Source organism: Nematostella vectensis, chromosome 11, assembly GCF_932526225.1.
Source record: "Nematostella vectensis chromosome 11, jaNemVect1.1, whole genome shotgun sequence".
NCBI classification, from domain to species: Eukaryota; Metazoa; Cnidaria; class Anthozoa; order Actiniaria; family Edwardsiidae; genus Nematostella; species Nematostella vectensis.
In genome coordinates, this window is record NC_064044.1 from 9,530,442 (window position 1) to 9,549,392 (window position 18,951).

At 36.9% G+C, this 18,951-nt stretch overlaps 2 protein-coding genes across 2 annotated transcripts in view; one reads left to right on the plus strand and one right to left on the minus strand.

The window, feature by feature from the left end:
- Positions 1-18,951, plus strand: part of LOC116601237 (neurogenic locus Notch protein) — a 33,202-nt gene that overhangs the window by 11,122 nt on the left and 3,129 nt on the right. Inside the window, exons 12-17 of the mRNA XM_048734081.1 lie at positions 1,588-1,710; positions 2,004-2,141; positions 2,649-2,762; positions 2,875-2,988; positions 5,360-5,485; positions 6,543-6,641. Of these exons, the coding sequence (XP_048590038.1) occupies positions 1,588-1,710; positions 2,004-2,141; positions 2,649-2,762; positions 2,875-2,988; positions 5,360-5,485; positions 6,543-6,641 (714 nt within the window). The remainder of the gene's footprint in view (positions 1-1,587; positions 1,711-2,003; positions 2,142-2,648; positions 2,763-2,874; positions 2,989-5,359; positions 5,486-6,542; positions 6,642-18,951) is intronic.
- On the minus strand, positions 14,840-16,504 carry LOC5517512 (melatonin-related receptor). Its single transcript, XM_001637467.3, has one exon. The coding sequence runs from the start codon at positions 16,431-16,433 to the stop codon at positions 15,423-15,425; it is 1,011 nt and encodes a 336-aa protein (XP_001637517.1). The 5' UTR covers positions 16,434-16,504; the 3' UTR covers positions 14,840-15,422.

Consider the following 18,951-nt stretch of genomic DNA (forward strand, 5'->3'; position numbering starts at 1 on the left):
AAGCAGTCAAAATCCGAAATCCGTGAGCATTTCGGGGCAATATCCGCCGATCCGCGAACCTATTCACCCCCCCCCCCCCCCTTAAGCACTATCACAACCATATCGTCATCATTATTTCATCACTGTTAACATTAATGTTATTGTCTTTTTCTCAGTCTTTTTCCCTAGTAAATAGGCCGTCATCATTATTTTCATCATCACAACCCTTGTTATATATCAAACTGTCATTCAGTGTCACCATTATTATCACCATATCACTATCATCATTACCGCCATCGTTGTCATCATCACCATCACTATTATCATCATTGTCATCATCATCACTCATACGCCACTACTAATATGTGACCTGCTTTTCGTCATAAGCAACAGCACCCCCACCATCTTGTCATCATCATCACTCATATGCCACTACTAATATGTGACATGCTTTTCGTCATCAGCAACAGCACCCCCACCATCTTGTCATCATCATCACTCATATGCCACTACTAATATGTGACATGCTTTTCGTCATCAGCAACATCACCCCCACCATCTTGTCATAATCATCATGGGCAGCACCACAACGATCAGCAAATATAGAACGCGCTCTTCATCATATGTAATGACATACCACCTCCTCGGTCTTGCCAGATCTCAATTTTAGTAACATTATATTTGGGGTTGAATCTGATAACCCTGCAACTAATTTTGTGCTTTTGATGTATAAAATATGTATATATAAAGGAAGGGATGTTTTTAAGGTTCCCTCTTTGAAAATGTTTAAGCAACGCCTCGTTTATTCGTAGAAAGAAGAGCGACATGCAGATTATTTAACAAATAAATTACCGATTCATGTAAGCAAATGAGAAATGTTGATTAAGGCACTTGACCCTGGTTGAATACTGTTGGACCTTGTATTGTATTGCATTGCATTGCATTGCATTGCATTGCATTGCATTGCATTGTACTGTACTGTACTGTACTGTACTGTACTGTACTGTACTGTACTGTACTGTACTGTACTGTACTGTACTGTACTGTACTGTACTGTACTGTACTGTACTGTACTGTACTGTACTGTACTGTACTGTACTGTACTGTACTGTACTGTACTGTACTGTACTGTACTGTACTGTACTGTACTGTACTGTACTGTACTGTACTGTACTGTACTGTACTGTACTGTACTGTACTGTACTGTACTGTACTGTACTGTACTGTACTGTACTGTACTGTACTGTACTGTACTGTACTGTACTGTACTGTACTGTACTGTACTGTACTGTACTGTACTGTACTGTACTGTACTGTACTGTACTGTACTGTACTGTACTGTACTGTACTGTACTGTACTGTACTGTACTGTACTGTACTGTACTGTACTGTACTGTACTGTACTGTACTGTACTGTACTGTACTGTACTGTACTGTACTGTACTGTACTGTACTGTACTGTACTGTACTGTACTGTACTGTACTGACATACCATCCTCATTGTCATTATCATCACCGGCAGCCCTGCCACTACCAATATGAAACATGCTATTAATCATAAGCTCCCATCACAACCATAACACACAAAAACTTTATATCTTGATTCAGTCAAGAAAGAAAACCTATGTGAGCCAAACCCGTGTCTCCACAAGGCAGTCTGTCAATACTCCGAGGATAAACATGACTACACGTGTGTCTGTCCAGGACACTTCACAGGGAAGCACTGTGGCCGTAAGTCAAGCCTAAAGGGGTCTTTGTCATTCTATTTATATGTTGTTTCCATCCAATATGTTTATCGTCACCAGAGTCCAATTTCTTCCCTCAACTTGTGTATTCCAGAGTCCAACTTCTTTCCTTAAAAGAAAATCATTCCAAATTCCAACCTCTTTCCCTTTGACTTTTGTATCAATTCAAAGTTGAACCTCTTTTCAACTTGTGTATCGTTCCAGAGTGAAACCTCTTTCCGTAAACTTGTGTATTATTCCAGATTGCATAACTTCTTCACTTCAACTTGTGTATTCCAGAGTGCAACTGTCCAAAAGCGCAGCCACTCCCTGATAAGAAAACTTGGGATGCGGTTTGTGATGCTGTTGGGGATTGCAGATGCCCGGATGTCGAGGGTTCACAGCTGACACTCACAGAGAAAGGATGTGTGGTTGGGGGTACGTACACCTTAATTACTCGAATAAGCGCCCACTAAGAGGAGGCCCTTATTAAATCCGTTTAATCTCTAGATAAAAAGTGCGGATCTGTCAGTTTTTGTTACTTTCTTTCTGACTTATGTTAAGGCGAGGCGGGCCTTTTTTTCTCTTCCCTAACCATAATGCATTCCAATTTCTTTTGCTTAAAGTTTATTTATTTTATCTCTTTTTTTTTCTGCCAGGATGTTTTTTGCAAGGGTGAAAATGGAGGTTCTAAAGCAGAAAAACTCATTTTTCAGTGCAATAATATTTGATATGAGATTTCTAATTGAGGGTCCTACTAAACGATCATTATAAGCCAGCCATTAAAAAAAAAAAAAAAAAAAAACGAAACGACGCTACTTGTGGACGAGATAGGTGTTGAAGAACAGGCTTGTGACGAAACGAAATGACACGGAACTATGTCACTCACTCTTGCTTAAAACTTTGTCGTGATTAAGTAATAACAATGTTATTTTTATTTCTCAGCGAGTAACCAAAAGTGTCCCTACAACACATGCTTGAACGGAGGCACATGTGTGATAGAGAGAGGTGCCGAGGTGTGTTACTGTAAGTCCCCGTACTATGGGGATAAATGCCAGTGTGAGTAAAACACTTAACTATATTAAACCTCTTGCTTGTATTTCTAAAATATTTTCTTTTTTGTCAAGGATTATTTTTGTCTGGAATTTTAAGTTACATGTCTTGTTTGCAGATCTGTTTTGCAAGGAAGCACGTCCGTGCAAAAATGGTGGAACATGTGTTGATACCGGCCCCAAGTTATACGCGTGCAGATGTGCACCGGGATATACAGGAAAAAACTGCACAGGTAGATGATGCTTATGAAAATGACAATGACAATAAGAATTGGACTTATAAAGTGTATCCAAACCACCTGCAAACTCCACCATAAACATTAACGATATTTTTTACGCGTTACTTGCTTAATACATGGTTGATAAAAAAGAAAAAAGAAAACATATGAAATGTCAACAAAAACACCACGCTGTGCACAAAAAAAAAATGAAAATCGATTATGCTCATACCACTAAACCCACCAACTCTCAAAATGTGGCAACAGAGTTTAGTCCGGTCGCTTAGCGCACAAAAAAAGCTCAATAGCACCAAACTTGGCATAAATAAAGCCTAGAGGATGGTAATCAATATTGAGACCGGTGCCCACCGGTACCATTAGCGGATCCATAGATAAAGAGCATTTATTTTTTTTAGAAATCTGGTGTTGCGGGTACCCTGTGGTAAGATTTTCATACCTTTTCAAGACACAAAAAAAGAACAAAATGCACATGTTTGAAAACGATTTTTATCATTTTAGCTGTATTCTATCGAATTCCGAGCCCAAAAAAATGTAAATAGCTATATAAAGCTACATTTGAAGAAGGAAAACCTACTGGAACCTAGGCCCCACGCGGCTTTATTTACATCCCTTTTTTGCTAAATGCGAATATGACTTTTTTTTGTTAATTAAATAAGCATAAATAGGTGGTGCACATAAATTTTCCCAGAAATGTTCTTTCAATGAGCTCTCTAAGTATTATATTAAGGGCTACAGAGCTTTAATTCAACCAGCGCGGCTGTAATTAATAGGCCCGTCAGCATGAAAAAATATGCTACCGAAGAGAGAGATTTTTTATAGCCTGTTATGCGTTGATAAATTATACTATGACAACTCGGATCATTTGTTTATCTTTTCCTTACAGCTGTATGTTATTTTTTTTAAATCAAATTTTCACAATTGTTTCCGAGGCTAGAGCCTCGCTCTACCCCATGCTAGTTATGGGCCAAAGCGGTGGAGCCGGCAGACGCCCTTGACTTCCAACCACTCGGTCGTATGAAGCCGAAAACCATAGCTAATTGCGTTTAATAATTAATATTTTCATTTTGTAAAAAAAGAATTATCAAACTAATATAGATCGGCAGTGGTGGCTCGCGTCTACGCTCAAAACCCTCTTGATCGTCAGGATAATAGAATAATTCTGGTCTACGTCAGGTTTGGGGCTAAACGTGTCCTCTCTTAAGGTTGACGCTAGTATCGTCACATTCGAGTTTTTGAACACTTGTTTATAGCACCGTCGTTTCTTTGGCACCTCGAAGAAAAAATCCTTTGTTTGGAAAAGAAATCCCCGCGGACCCTGGGCACACGCTAGCGTGCACAATCTAATAACTTTGATTAAGGAGGCATATCTAAAGCATCTTATTGGTCTTTGGTGTCTAGTTGACAGACACTTACAAAGCCCCATTATTAAATCCATCTCTACCTCTTTTTATTTAGCCAACGTCAAAATACCCGATAATTGCGATTTATCGCAGATTTAGAAGAAATAAATTTAAAATAGAAAAAAAAAGTTCATATTTAGTAGGTTATAGACATTGTAAGTCCTTGATACATAAAGAATGAGCTTTTTTTACCTAAAATACGCGATTTTATGAGGTAATTACAGCATATACAGTGCCAATATAAGCCGCCATCTTGGATAACCGTGAGGGGGATTGGGTCTAGCTTTTAAAACTTTTTCTTTTAAATAAAGCATTTCAATGCAGCCGACGACAGTTATGACGGTATATGTAAATATTTCAAGATACATTTCCCCTACCAAAAAAAAAAAAATCAGATATTTCGCCTTAGTTTTGGAATACAAGGGTTTTTAAATTTCACCACAGGGAGCCCGTGTTGGACGCTTTTTTCCTAATTTTTATTTTCTTATTTTTATTTTTTTTTTATTACACAAAATCCTCAAATGGTACCGATGGGCACCGGTCTCAATATGAATTAGCATCCTCTTGGCTATCTTTATGCCAAGTTTGGTGCTTTTGTCCGCTATGTATAGATTGAAACACTAAGCTACCTGACTTTGGAGCCCACAAAACACCCTACCCATCCTACCCCCCCCCCCCCCCCCCCCCCAAAAAAAAAAAAAAAAAAAAAAAAAATATATATATATATATATATATATATATATATATATATATATATATATATATATATATATATATCGAAGGTGCACTGGCGCGTACACCAGGATATTTTTCGGGGGAGGGGGGTAGGGGTCATACGAACAAACCAAGGTTATTGTGACTTCAAGAAGAAATGATTTTTTTGAGGGGGTAAAAAAAGGGGGGAAAAGCCCTCGGGTGTCTTTCAAGCTGACTACCTTGAACTAAAATCTGCCATTTAATCACAGAACCAAGCCCTATAGTAGAGCCACACTGCTTGCCTCACCCTTGTAAGAATGGCGGAAGGTGCATTGAAAGACAGTATGGGTACGACTGTCAGTGCGACGTACGCTACACCGGTCCACATTGTGAAGGTGAGCACAATCAGCCAGTTCTTTAAAGACAGTCACACAAACAAACATACGAGCGGCTGAATAACGTATGCACATGCGCGTGCTCTGGCGAAAACACACACAATTTTTTTTAATATTCAAGATTCACGATTTCAACTCTTACCAGAACGATACTACGGCCAGAGAACACGATAAAAGTAAACATAAACACAACACTAGATTACACACGCCTTTTCAACAATTTTTTTCTTCACTTATTGTGTTTTTCACCCTATGTTTAACCGTATATCATTAGGGACAAATAAAGATATTGGGCTACCTGTGGTAAAAAGCCGCCATTTCAAAACAAAAGGAGGGTTTGACTGCGCGGTACTAGAACTATTCTTGCGTTTTTCATCACTGATGGCCATACGAGCTCGTATTTTGAATATTTTTCTGAATGGTTCATTGCGTATAAACTTTGCGTAGTCTGGTATTCAATAACGCAATTCAGAGAACCTCTCTGACATTAGAAAGATAACCGAGCCTTGTTTGGAAATGAGTCGAACATGGATCAAGCATGTTAGCACGGGTTGCCTAGTGTGATGGTGTTAGCGCATCGGCCTCTCACCGCTGTGGCCCAGATTCGACTGGGGATTTTTCCGGGCTCCTGCCTTGATTCGAATTTGTGTCACAAGTGAGTTGAAGTTATTCTCCCGTGTTTCCAGCCTTCTCGGAAAAGGATACTAAACCAGTCTCTCAAGTCTCCACTTAACCGTCTCTCAAGCTGCACTGCACTAATCTTAGCCGAGGGAACGTAAAAGAACCACTAGGGGCGCGATAAACCCTCTGGCAGTGACCACCAACAGTGAAAGTGCTTACAATGCTTACTACATGTGTAACAATACACTCAAAGGGGTACTTTATTTGGAGCCTAAGCTCTGTTGTACCTTCCGCTCCAGTATGCTGGTGGAAATTCGATAATAAAAATGAATAAAATCATTGCTAGGAATGAGCTCAGCACTCAGTTTTCGGGGGTTTTTAGCCCATAACCCAAATACATTAAATGGTTCGTCTATCAAATTTCAATTTTATTTAGTTGACCGCTGTGCCGACTGTGATGCGAACGCGGAATGCTGTGATGGACACTGCACCTGTCGTTATGGTTACGTAGGAACGGGCTACATCTGCGAGAGAGGCAAGTTTTGGTTAAATGAAATTTAAGGAGGGTTGTATTGTGTTATTACTGCGAAACGAAAAGGTAAGGTTGAGGGTATAATGATGATGATTGTGCTGATGGTGCTGGTGATGATGATAATGATGTGTGATATATGATACCGTGATGCTGATGAAGATGATAATGATGGTGATGGTGATGATAATTATAGTATAATGAGCATTCGAAATATTTCCTCGTATTTCGCTTTAAAGCAACGGTTATTATATAAAATAGTTTTTTTTTTTAATTATTTGGTTCAAGTTTATTGTATATTAAAGTTTCTGAATTGTGTTGTATTCTTGAGTTTCTGGCTTGGGAATTTGCTAAATGAGCAATATAACCAGGATATCCCCTCCCCTCAAGACTGTTCCGCAAAATTCTGATCATCCTGGAGGATGCACGGATTGCAATGGGTCGTATCTATTCACGTAGCTGAATAAGGTATAACTAATTATAGCAACCCAATCCCAGATATTCTACCCGGGTTTGTGATCTGGAAGCTGTTTAGAAGATGCCTGACGGTTCATCTTAAAGGTTAAAAGACCCGGGAGAGCCTGGAACTAGGCTGTGATTGTAGCATATTGGTCCTATTCGTCTCTCGCGAGCGTCGAGGGTTTAAGGGGGATTAGAGTGATTTAAAATTGAAGATCCTTTAGGACGAGAAAGGCATTTAGCGAACGTGTAGCATTTTCGTATTATGAATATATCAGATTACTTCAACACTCGTCTTCCACCAGTTTTGGTCTTTTCTTTTTGATGATTTTTAGTTTTCTTGAATAAGAGTAGCTGTTTAAATTATCATTTTCTCATAGCATCAGAATTAGGAAAATACACATCTGTGTGAAAAAAAGGAGAAAAGTTTCGCTATCTCTGTAAACGAAAAGAAGAAGAAATTTTCATTATTATTATTATTATTATTATTATTATTATTATTATTATTATTATTATTATTATTATTATTATTATTATTATTATTATTATTATTATTATTATTATTATTATTATTATTATTATTATTATTATTATTATTATTGTTTTCGGGCCGGTCAACGTTAATGGAAAGGAACTGCCTGTAGTCAAATCTGCTAAAATCTTAGGGATGACTCTATCTGATGATCTCACTTGGAACAATCACGTAACTGAGAGTATTAAGAAAGCGAATAAGAAATTGTATTTCTTGGTCCTTCTTAATTAAAAGGGCTGGTCTGAATTCTAGCGATATTGTCAATATATATTGTACCATGATTAGACCTGCACTAGAATACTGTTCAAATGTCTACCACAACGCTCTTAAAAAATGTCTATCTGATGACATTGAGCGTGTCCAGAAAAGAGCTCTCTGCATTATAGTTCCTGATCTCTCCTATCAAGAGTGTCTTGCGAACTTTGATCTGAACAGCTTAAGTTGGAGACGCTCAGCAAGCTGTATCAGAGTTTTCAATTACATTTTGAATAACGATGATCACAAGCTTAGATCTCTACTGCCCCCCGAACACCTGGGCTTGTATAACACCAGGAAAAAGCGTCAATTCGACCACCCGCGCTATTGTACAAACAGGAATAAGAACTCGTTCATCCTGGCAATGTGCTGCAAGGCAGACCTTATGTAAATAGTCGATTTCAAACTTTTAAATCAGTTTTATTATTCCCCAATAATTGTAAATAGGTCCTCATTTAATATATATTTATTCATTTTTATCTCTTATTAATTGTAAAATATTATGCAATTCAGCCTTTGGCTGCTATTTTTAATATTGCCCAATAACTATCTATCTATCGATAACTATGCTTTGAGCCTTTGCCGCCGTTAATGAAATAATGCGAAAAGGAAGCGACAATCGATGCTATCGAAAAGCGTCAGAAAAATGCTTCGGATTTTTCGTAATCATCAAAACGATGACATTTTGAAGGAGAAAATGTTAGCAAATTTTGGAAAGTCATAACGAGAATATTTCATTGCTGGACTACAACTGATAACAATCATGCAATTTTATAGATCATATGATAACAAGAGAGCATCTTATGCTCTCTTGTGATGGCTAGTGTCTAAATAAATGAATGGGATAAAACAAGAATGCTTTAAAAAGGCCAACTGTCTAAGAGATCACTCAATTCTAATCCCCCGAGACAAAGATTTCGTTAAAGTAATCAAGTTTTATTCTACGGAAAGGTTAAAAGATAAATATACGGCGACAACTACACGTGTTCTGGCGCAAATCATATCAATTTATATAATAGTAATTCTCTAATAAAAAAAAAACGCGATTAAAATATTGTCTGAATTTGGTGATGTTGTTAGCTTGACAAACGGTATTATTTTCAGCGTTAAGGCTCGTTACCATCTCAGCTTGAAAACACATTCAATTTTGAAGTATTCAATCTTCAAAAACCTTTGCCCGGTAAGACGAAGGGTTTGAATATATGCAAATCAGATGTCAATTTCACAAGGTTGAATTTGTCAGTGATTTTTTTCATTTTTTTTTTTCAACACAGTCAACAGAGTTGGTTCCAGAGCCTTCAAACTTTCGTTAAGATTTTTAAATTAAAATGCATGCAATGTATCTGACATGATATTGTCACTGTCTTGATACTGTCAAAAACACCATATTTTATTCTTATGAGTAAATAAAGTTACGGTATTTTCATCAAAAGGGATTGTGAATTTAAATATGAAATCCAATTGGGTTTGTTTAAGTAAACCAAATAGAATAATTATACTCAGAAAAAATGAGAACATTTCTCTCATTTTACATATCTCTGTATTATCCAAAGAAAAATTTCTTCAATTTGAAAAGGTAGTCATTTTACTTCTGCTTTATATAAAAGCTACTAAAACTTAGATCGTAAAGGCAGGATATGTATACGTACATAAGCAATTTTGGTCTACGCTTCAAAATGGAGCAGTAGTCACCAAATAGTATGCGAGAGATAGGAGGAGCACCGTCTATGATAGGCAACAACAGCGACCGCTAAGCAACTCCAGCTGAAGCATGTATTGTGTGCGTCTCTACGAGCACAACAATCTAAAGCAAAGTATATTGTTTTGTTACAAACATGTTTCATGAACATTATAGAAAATGAGGACAAGGTTGTCCTTTGCGCAACTTGTATGCGCAGATATGAAGTTTAAATTTTCCGAGTACCACGCTTGAAGGTCAAATCGATCGTGAAGAACACGTGATGAACATAAGACAAAAAAAATAATCCATGTGGGTTTTTTAAGGCTACCTTTTTCGTCTTTTTTACTATTTGTCGACTCCTGAATAAACAACATTTGAAAATCGGCGAATATTCCAGCGAAATCTATGTTTAACTTAGGCTTGCTTAATCTGCTTTTCTTCTTTGAAAATGGAAAAACATATTTTTTCCTCAGTCCTATTTTGGGTTACTACATTTCCCATTTAAAGATTCTAAATTGAATATTATACAAAAGAACATTTGTTGGAACCTTAAATGTGGTTAATTCTAGGTGTTTCTTTTATTTCTCAATATTAAAAAAATGCTCAAATTTGCTAATTAATCGGCTACTAAAATCAAGCACGTATAATGACAATAATCCAAAGTAAAAGTTATCAATATAGGATATTGCGGGTTTACTAGATTTGAGTGAAAAGAAGTTATAGTACTTTGAACGGACATCTAAAATTGCAGAAAATTGAATTGCTTGCGTTTTTTTAAAGCCAGATTTCCATCTGCTATAATGTTTGCTGTCAAAAGCTGCAGCCTAAAAACGATTAGTAGTACTGTCTTCTAGAAGATTCTTTATCTAGAAGAGTTCTTCATGCTGGATCTGTAAACAAATCCTTTGCAAATTGAATAATGTTGACTAACATTTCTCGCCCTCTCTGCTATGGGCGAGAATCCTTGTAAACATTGACAGATGGGAACTTAAATATTCCATAATAACCTGAAGGTATTGACTTAGGAAAGATCTAAAGTTATCCCCTTTTTCAAGAAGAATGTCGCCAGTCTTGTGTTTCACGAGGAGAAAAAGATAATAGAAAAATTACACGGAGGGTTAATCATTTTGCAACCTTTCCTTTTTAGAAATCCTGAGATATGGCAAAAGTTTTCTTTTTTTAAACTGAACTTTTTTTCTTGATATTTCAGCACTAATAAAATTAGTAAATAACAGGATAAATTATTTGTTTGTTTGAAAAGTATACAGATGCCCATGCCAAATTTTGTTACCGTAAAAAAAGAATAAAGCAAATCATACAAATTAAGGTGGTTTAATTAAACTGGTTTAATTATCAATCTCCCAAGAGTGGACAGAACCCAGAACAAAACAGAATAGACTGTGCTGTACTAAGTGATCATTTAGCTGGTAAGAATTTAACACAATGAGAAACTTGGTAAGTTATCAGGCAAAGAAAAACCTTGTTTAACTAAACATGGTTTTGGTGTAAATGCAGCATTAGTACTTTTATGTCCTCTATCTGAGGACGACCAATTGATCACCACAAACCAGTTACATGTGGGTTATTTAGGTTACCAATTTTTCTCTCTTTGATGGGGTGAGGGTGGAGCACGAACTTTTGAAAAACACTGGTTGAGGGGGAGGGGGCACGTGCCTCCACTCGTCTCACACCTTTCTACGGCCCTGTCGAGGCAAACGTTTAAGGCTACGTCCCTACTTATTAATACAAATAATAATAATTCTTCAATAATGCGCTTCAGTCGTGTGCTCTGTTATAGATCGCTAAGGTTTATCCGTTGCGACTTGAAGGGATTGCTGAGCAACATTATTCTACCATTATTCTTCGCAGTAACACCTGTTGTCTAAGTATAGAGGCATAGAGACGTAAAGGACCAAACACCGAATCTCACCGAAAGGTTGAAAAATGGCGGCATAATTTGTTTCGATGATTACTGATTACAGACTCATTAGTATTTCATTCGTGAAGGGCCAAACACATAGTTTTTGTTATAGCCTGTATTCATAGCCTATTCTCACCGAAAGGTTGAAAGCTGACATCATAGTTGTTTTGCTGATTACAGTTCTAGGAGTTTAAATAGACACAGCGTGTAGGTGAAAGGTACGTGGGGGACCCAATGATAGATAGCTAAAAAATATTAATACATTTATAGATTCTACAAAAATGTAGAATCAAAATATAGCTCATTTTGATCTTTGCAGTTAAAGTTTGAAGGTGGGGGAATTGTGCGACCGTCGTAGAACAACTACCCCGGTTCCAGAGCCTCGAACGTCTCTCTAGTTAGTGGAAAGCGAGCTTGAGGTAAATCTTGTAACTAATTCGGACTGCAAAGTACTATGAAAATTGTGATCAAAATAATCTATTGCTCCTTTACTTCGTTCGTTTAGATGTTTGTTATTGCAAACAACAAGAATTAAAAACCGGTTTTGACCTTTTGAACTTGAAGCGAAATTACTAAAAATACAATAGAAAACTGTCAGAATTTTTGGTTTCCATGACCACGTGTCAATTGGCCAATCAGCGACCAAGTTCAGATTCTGAACCTAGCAGAAGTCGAAATAGCGCTTCGATAGGCCAGAGCCTCGTCTCAACCTCGCTGGCCACTAAATAGAGAGACGTTTGAGGCTCTGGAACCGGGGTAGTTGTTCTACGACGGTCGCACAATATATAGGGTATAGAAAAGCTCTCCTAATGTAAAACTCTCCTAATGCCCAAACATTCATTCTATTTATGTTGATTGAATCAGGGAAGTTAAGGAGATCGTGCCTAGAGATGTCTGCTTTAGTCGCGATAGACCTCGATGTTGTGATGAATTTCTTTGCTAAAACAGGCAAAATGAAATTGCATTTCCATGGAAATGGTACAAATAATAAAAATCTTGCCTGTCTTGCAAAGATGAAGTAATAGTAGGTTAGTCTGTGTTAGATGTAGTAGAAGCTTGAGGGGAGAGACGATGCGCGCCTGGGAAATAAAAAAGCGGTCTTCCTCCCCAGGCAAGCGCGGTCTCCCAGGGTTGCGCCCTAGAATGTATAGTACCTTGCACGCAGTGCTTCATGGGTAACAAATATATTCAAATACGCTTAGGTAGAAACGAATATTGGATTGGAATACTGTGGCATCTCTTATTTGTGTGCCCTAAACATCCACATAATTTTAAGAGATGTTTTCTGTTGCCATCAAGTTACCCGTGATGCAACACGGACTACAACACATTGAATTTCATTGTGTAATCTTATTTGGAATTGGTTTATTTACCAGGACATATAAACTGTAAAACTTTGCGCATGCGTGGTAGAAAATGGGCTACGTGGTTGTCCCTCAAATGACATCTTGTCTAACAAGAGGCAAGCAAGTATGTTTCTAGGCAAAGCACTCACTTTAGCTATTTGCATTGTGTATGTGTTTGCCATGATCTGGACTCTCTAAGGAGCCCGTCTCTTGATAATTTATCGCATTAGCAATCGTTTTTTTTTTTTTTAGTAACAGGCTTCTTGACTCGATCGTTGAGACGCTCGATAATTCAAGTTTTAGCCACTGACACCCTTGCAAATGTTTTTTTTAATGGTCTAAGAAGGCGATTCAAAATTTCTCGAAAACTCCACACAGTGCTTACATTTGCCACCCTATCATTTACTGCTCAAAGCCAAAAAAGATGACACTCTCGCTTGATCCAATTTGATTCCTTTAAAAGAGATGCCATTTCCTTTCTCTGGGAGATCCTATTGAAAATTGGAATTGAATTCTTTTCAATTTGTTCCTAAAGAAGTGTTTTACAGTTACAAGATAAAAAAAGGAAAATCATAAATAACAGTGATCCATAACTAATGATGTGTTCAAGTAGTCAAGAGATATTTATTCAATCACTTAGCGGCTCAAGTCTAATAGAATCCTATTCTGCAGCTGTGTTCTGTAGATGTTTTTCACAAGCGCTTATTTGATTGTGTTTTTGCTATTTTGAACTCTTTCTAACGCAACGCCCTACCTTTACTATTAAGAAGATTTGAACAAAAATCAGGCTGCGAGGATTTCCATTATGAGAAATTAATGATATCTGTTATTTCTTTTAATTCCTTACCCCCCAAAATGGTTTCATTTTTTTTTTATTTCCTCAATGAAATAGGCATGCTACCGTTACAGCTAATTATTTCCTATGTGAGGATACATTTCTTATAATTACCATATCCCCATGATTTCCTCCATTTTCTCTTCTTTGACATTTCTTCGGTTGCAAGTCCGTTTCTTTGTGTATTTAAACCAAATATTTGCAGTTTCGTGTGTTTACCCAGGGTAAAAGGAACTAAAAAAACGTCGTAGTCATCTTTTTAGACTTATACTTTTGATATTTTAGTATGGTTTACTTTAATTGCGTAAAGGTGGCTTGAAATTCCTTAGCCTTTTTATGGTTTGTGTTGGGTTTTAAATACACGATATATTTTGCCCTTAGTATCTGAGTAGTTCCTGAGCAGTAACCAAAAAGTTTTAGTAAGCAGGATCACTGCGGTTGTATTCAAACAAAATCTCTGCTGTTTTCATTCGTTAACCAAGGGTGAAGGAACTAAAAACTTCTGAAATATATGTAATCATCTTTTCATACTTTTTACCTTTTTTAATTCCGTTTATTTGCCTGTCATCAAAAACCTCTGCCTGTATTTAGAGTTTGGGTAGTTGATTTATAAATACACGAAGTATATTTTGAGTCGAAATATCGAAGGCTTTAGAAAAATACATAATAATAATTTGCTCTATTAATAGTATTTTTTTTCAGAATTCCCTACATATAAATAGTCGTTTGCTTTAAAGGATTTTTAGATGGGCTTAAAAGCCTATGGCATCCACCTGCGTCTGGTACAGATCTCTCTTGAATCTGTCTGAGTCTCCTAAAGACTTCGTGTGGATATCATTGTTTAGTAATGCTTAAAACATACACTCTCGTGTTAAAATGATTGGTTGCTATGGTGATGTTTTTGCTTCCATCGAGAGCCACTCTCTGGCTGTTCTCTTCTTGAAGCCAATGCGGGGAACTTTTTTAAGATTAAATCCTAAATCCTTGTTATCCTTCCTGCGTAAGCTTCTTGTAACCCATTCGATTCACGAATTCCTAAAAAAGTTCTTTATGAATAGTGTCGAATTCTTTACTTATCTTTTTATGCTCCTTAAAGCTTTCCATTGCAATGATTCTTTTTTGTACGTGCAGAGGGCCACTTTTTCTATATTTTGAAGCTATAACAAATTTTGCTAACGTTTTGAGCTTCCCTTTGTTATCGTCATTTAAAGGGATAGTTCTTTATTGTTTAAAAAAAAATTGCTATACTTAATCTTTTAGCCCTAAGCTCATACAATTTAAAAAAAGGGTTCATTAATTTTTAAAACGCTAAATTATGTCAGAGGCTAAAGATAATGTAAATCATTGCCCCCTTAAAACAGCCATCTATCTAAGAACCGTTCACATTTTTCTGTTTTATGATTACAATAAACAGTTTCTTGTTCAAAGAAAGATTTAGGGCGCAAATGATAGGGTTCAGATTCAGCTCCCAACAGTTCTTGTTCCAAAGTCTCACATTTGTCGACAGTGATTATCCAACTACTTATTACCATATAAATTGAAACTTTAATTGACCAAAGAGTTTGCTATCAACAAAAAGAAAATGATTGTACACACCTTTTTACAAAGGGGATTTTTACAAGGGGATTTATACTAGCCTTCCATTACCCTTAAGTATCACGAAAAAGGTGTAAGAAATATAATAAGTATGTGTTACCAAGTCTTTGTTTTGTTCCCGTTACTAACGGAACTTGGAGTTCAAATGGAGAATTGACATTCTCACGATTCCAGCTGGCTTTCCTGGCCGGAATGTCCCGGATTAGATGAAGCTCTCCCGCAGCTAATTATCATCTTGAACATAGCTTTGTACTCTTGTCTAAACGCCCTGCTAGTCACGCCATAGATGACTGGGTTGATAAGACTGGAAATCATCGCAAGATATGTATACGCCAAATAGACCGGTCTCTCGAACGGAGGTTCCCCGGAGAATGATCCGAGAGTGTCAATAATGCTTGCAGGAACCCAACATAGGCTAAACCCAAGGAAAACAATCGCTAGAGTTTTCGTGATCTTTGTTTCTTGAATGTGCGCGCGAAGTTGATCTGTGCTCTGCGGATTTGGCGCGAAAACTTTATTAGTTCGATAAACTTCTCTGAAGACTGAAGAGTAGCAGTAGCCGATGAGAAGTATTGGACAAGCAATGTACACACATTCAATGAATATAGTAAACGTTAGGTTAGTCTCAAACTTGTAAAGGCACATTGCTTTTCCAGGCTGAAACCCGTAGCCTTCGTCGTCGAGAAAAAAAGGAGGTATCGACCCAATAAACGCGATGGTCCACACACCAAGAATGTACAAAACAGTGCGTCGCTTTTTGAATAGCTCTTGGTATTTGGCGGGCTTTACGATGCAAAAGTAACGATTCACCGAAATTAAACTCATGGTGTATATGGAAGCAAGAGCAAGGGTCATCCCTGTAAAACCGTGCACGTAACAGAACGACTTTCCGAACACCCACCCTCCGCTTACTAGTGTCCCAAACGTGAAGGGCATGCACAAAACGCCCATCGATGTGTCACTCACTGCAAGCGCCACAACGAACATGTTGGATATTGTGCGAAGCCGGGGATTTCTCCAAATCGCGCAGCACACGAACGTATTCCCTGAAACTGTGAAGAATATAATCAGGCCCATGACTGTAGATTCGAAGTACACGCGTCCCGTATCTCGTGTTGCCAAATCGTGGGACAACTTCGTGAAGCCATTCGCGCTAATGTTGTTTTGAACCATTTTTAGGTATAAGTACGTAGGGTAACTGCTTTATCCGTTCGCCGCCTTGACTCTAATGAAAAGACTCCCCGCTTTTGGCATATGAAGTGTTCCCAGCAATGACGTGTGACGAGAGTGACCAATCAAAGACAAGCTTTTAATCCTGACAGTTTGGCTAAATTTATCTGGGACTGTTTCCTTTAAGAAATAAAATATTTTTATAGTTATAATCACAATAGTTGGTATTCTAGATCTTCGAATTGACTAGACAAAAGCTGAGTAACTCTAAATATAATAATTCATAATTCTAATTGAAAGCAAGATCAAAAGTCGAGAATACAATCATTTAGCTATGAATTTAAAATAGTGTAAGCGCGATTTTAAATCGTTTGACAAGCGATTATATCCTAGCAGATGTTTCGAGAAACCAACAATCAAATCCCTTTTCAATTGAGTGTAACAATAGGCGTTGATTTTTTTTTGTTTCTAAAATGACCTCTTTTCTATAAGCGAATACTAAAATCAAAATAGCGTATTTTTCTTGAATTAAAAATGCAAAAAGTATTTTGTCTTTCAGTTTCACATCTCCCACATACAACTCGTATCCATTAAACATAGTAATATATACATTTCCGGTCATTTGGGCTTTCATATCAACCCAATGTGTCGAAGGAAGAGATAGTTGTTTTCACCTTTGCGCGAGAAAAGAGTGCTAACGCATTATAAAAAAGTCGGGTGAAATTAGTCAGAGGAACAATTACAGTAGAATTTTAGCCATTGAGTATCCCATCATATTTTTCCATGTAGTAAACATTTGATTACCAAAACATAACTTTAGAAAATGCTTATTGAAATAGCTTTGTTATCGTCGGATCTCGCGCGCCAACTATCCCGAGGGGTTAGGATATGAGTGCGTGCGGCGAGTGATTTACTCCGCGTGGATAAACGATAAACGTGGGAACATCCGTGAAGTCAACATGATTTTTTACTAGTTCAATACAAAACAACCCATGCAGCAAGCTGACTAAAAAATTAAAATGCTTATTTTATTAATTTTTATATCTGTTTTTGGCCTATCTAAAAGTGGCTACGTTGGGTATAATTTTTAACTGTTGTGTCATTTTGTGGATTGGTGTTTATCGTCAAAAGCTTATCAAACCAAAAACTATCGATTCTTGAGGTTCTCGGTACTATGATTACATACACGAATCAAGTCTGCTATAGTATGCGAAGGGGCTTACTTTTGACTTTTATACAGCAAAAGATTAAACAGCAAAGGATAACCGAACTACATACATAACATAATATGACACCACGTTGAAAATCTTTCTCTTGTTTTATACGCTTTTATACGCTTTTTCAACTTGCTTGAACTCGAACTTCTCTCTTTCCTTGCAGGTTCGAGTAACTGAGGATTATCTTTGCGTAGTAATATCACAAAAAGCACTTCTCTCTGTGACAGGTTTACCTTTGTTATTTTGTATATTGTTGATTTTTTTTCCAAAACTTCGCAATATTTTTCCTATTTTTTTTGCTCTTCCTGAGTTTAATTGATTTTTTACAAATTTGTTGCCTACATGTATGTACAGTTGTTGTTGTTATATGCAACGATATTAGAGATATTAGTATTTGTTAAAGCCTAATAAAAGTTATTTTTAATTCGGTGGCAAATTTAATAGAAAGTGTTCGTTTCTATCTATCGAAAGGTGTTGATGGCTTATTTTCCCAACCAAAAAATAATGAGCAAAATCAACATTTTGTAACTCTCCTTTAACCTTAGCAAAATCTCAATTAAAAATATCCATATTGGTAAAGCAATACGAATACATACAAAAAGCCCAAATAGTCGTGTTCGTGAACCAGAAGAATGAATACAATACACCAAAAACTGGAATTCTGAGTCTGCCTGAAGAAGTCTTATTAAAGACTTCTTATTAAAAAATTTTGCAGAGTCCAATTCCAGTTTTTGGTGTATCATATTGTTGAAGGGTATAAAGTATTTTAAACTTTATTTGTTTTTATGGTTCATCTTCTTTTCTTTCGTTTTTATGGTTCATCTTCTTTTTTGATAGGAATTTTCTAAGGATGGTTAAATTCCATGCCCTTATATTGGTCCCTAGTGTTAGATGTTGAGTTGTCATGTTTAAAAACAAACAATTTTAATTTCTTCAAAGAAATTCAGCATATGGGTGCATACCATGCTGCTCCCAATGATTACTCTCGACTAGTTTTCATTCTTCCATGTCGATCCCCTGCGTGTATGGAAAAGTAATGAGTTTTTATGTCTCATTTTCGCTCTCAGAGTTAAGTTTTAATAACCTTTAATAGGCAAATCGGTGTGTTGTCGATGATTAGCTAATTACACTCTTTTTTATTGCACAATCAAAGGTTTAGCGACACTGTTTGACTTTAGTGACTTCCCGCCGGAATTTTGGCGAGAAATTCCCATGATAAGTTCGCGCGCCGCCACCGGAACATTTTTGGCGAAATCAGTGCGATATGCATTATAAAAGAAATGTTCCAGAAAACTGCTTGAATA

Coding starts and splice junctions, on each gene's coding strand:
- LOC5517512 (XM_001637467.3), bottom strand. CDS start 16,433: ATGGTTCAAAACAACATTAGCGCGAATGGCTTCACGAAGTTGTCCCAC.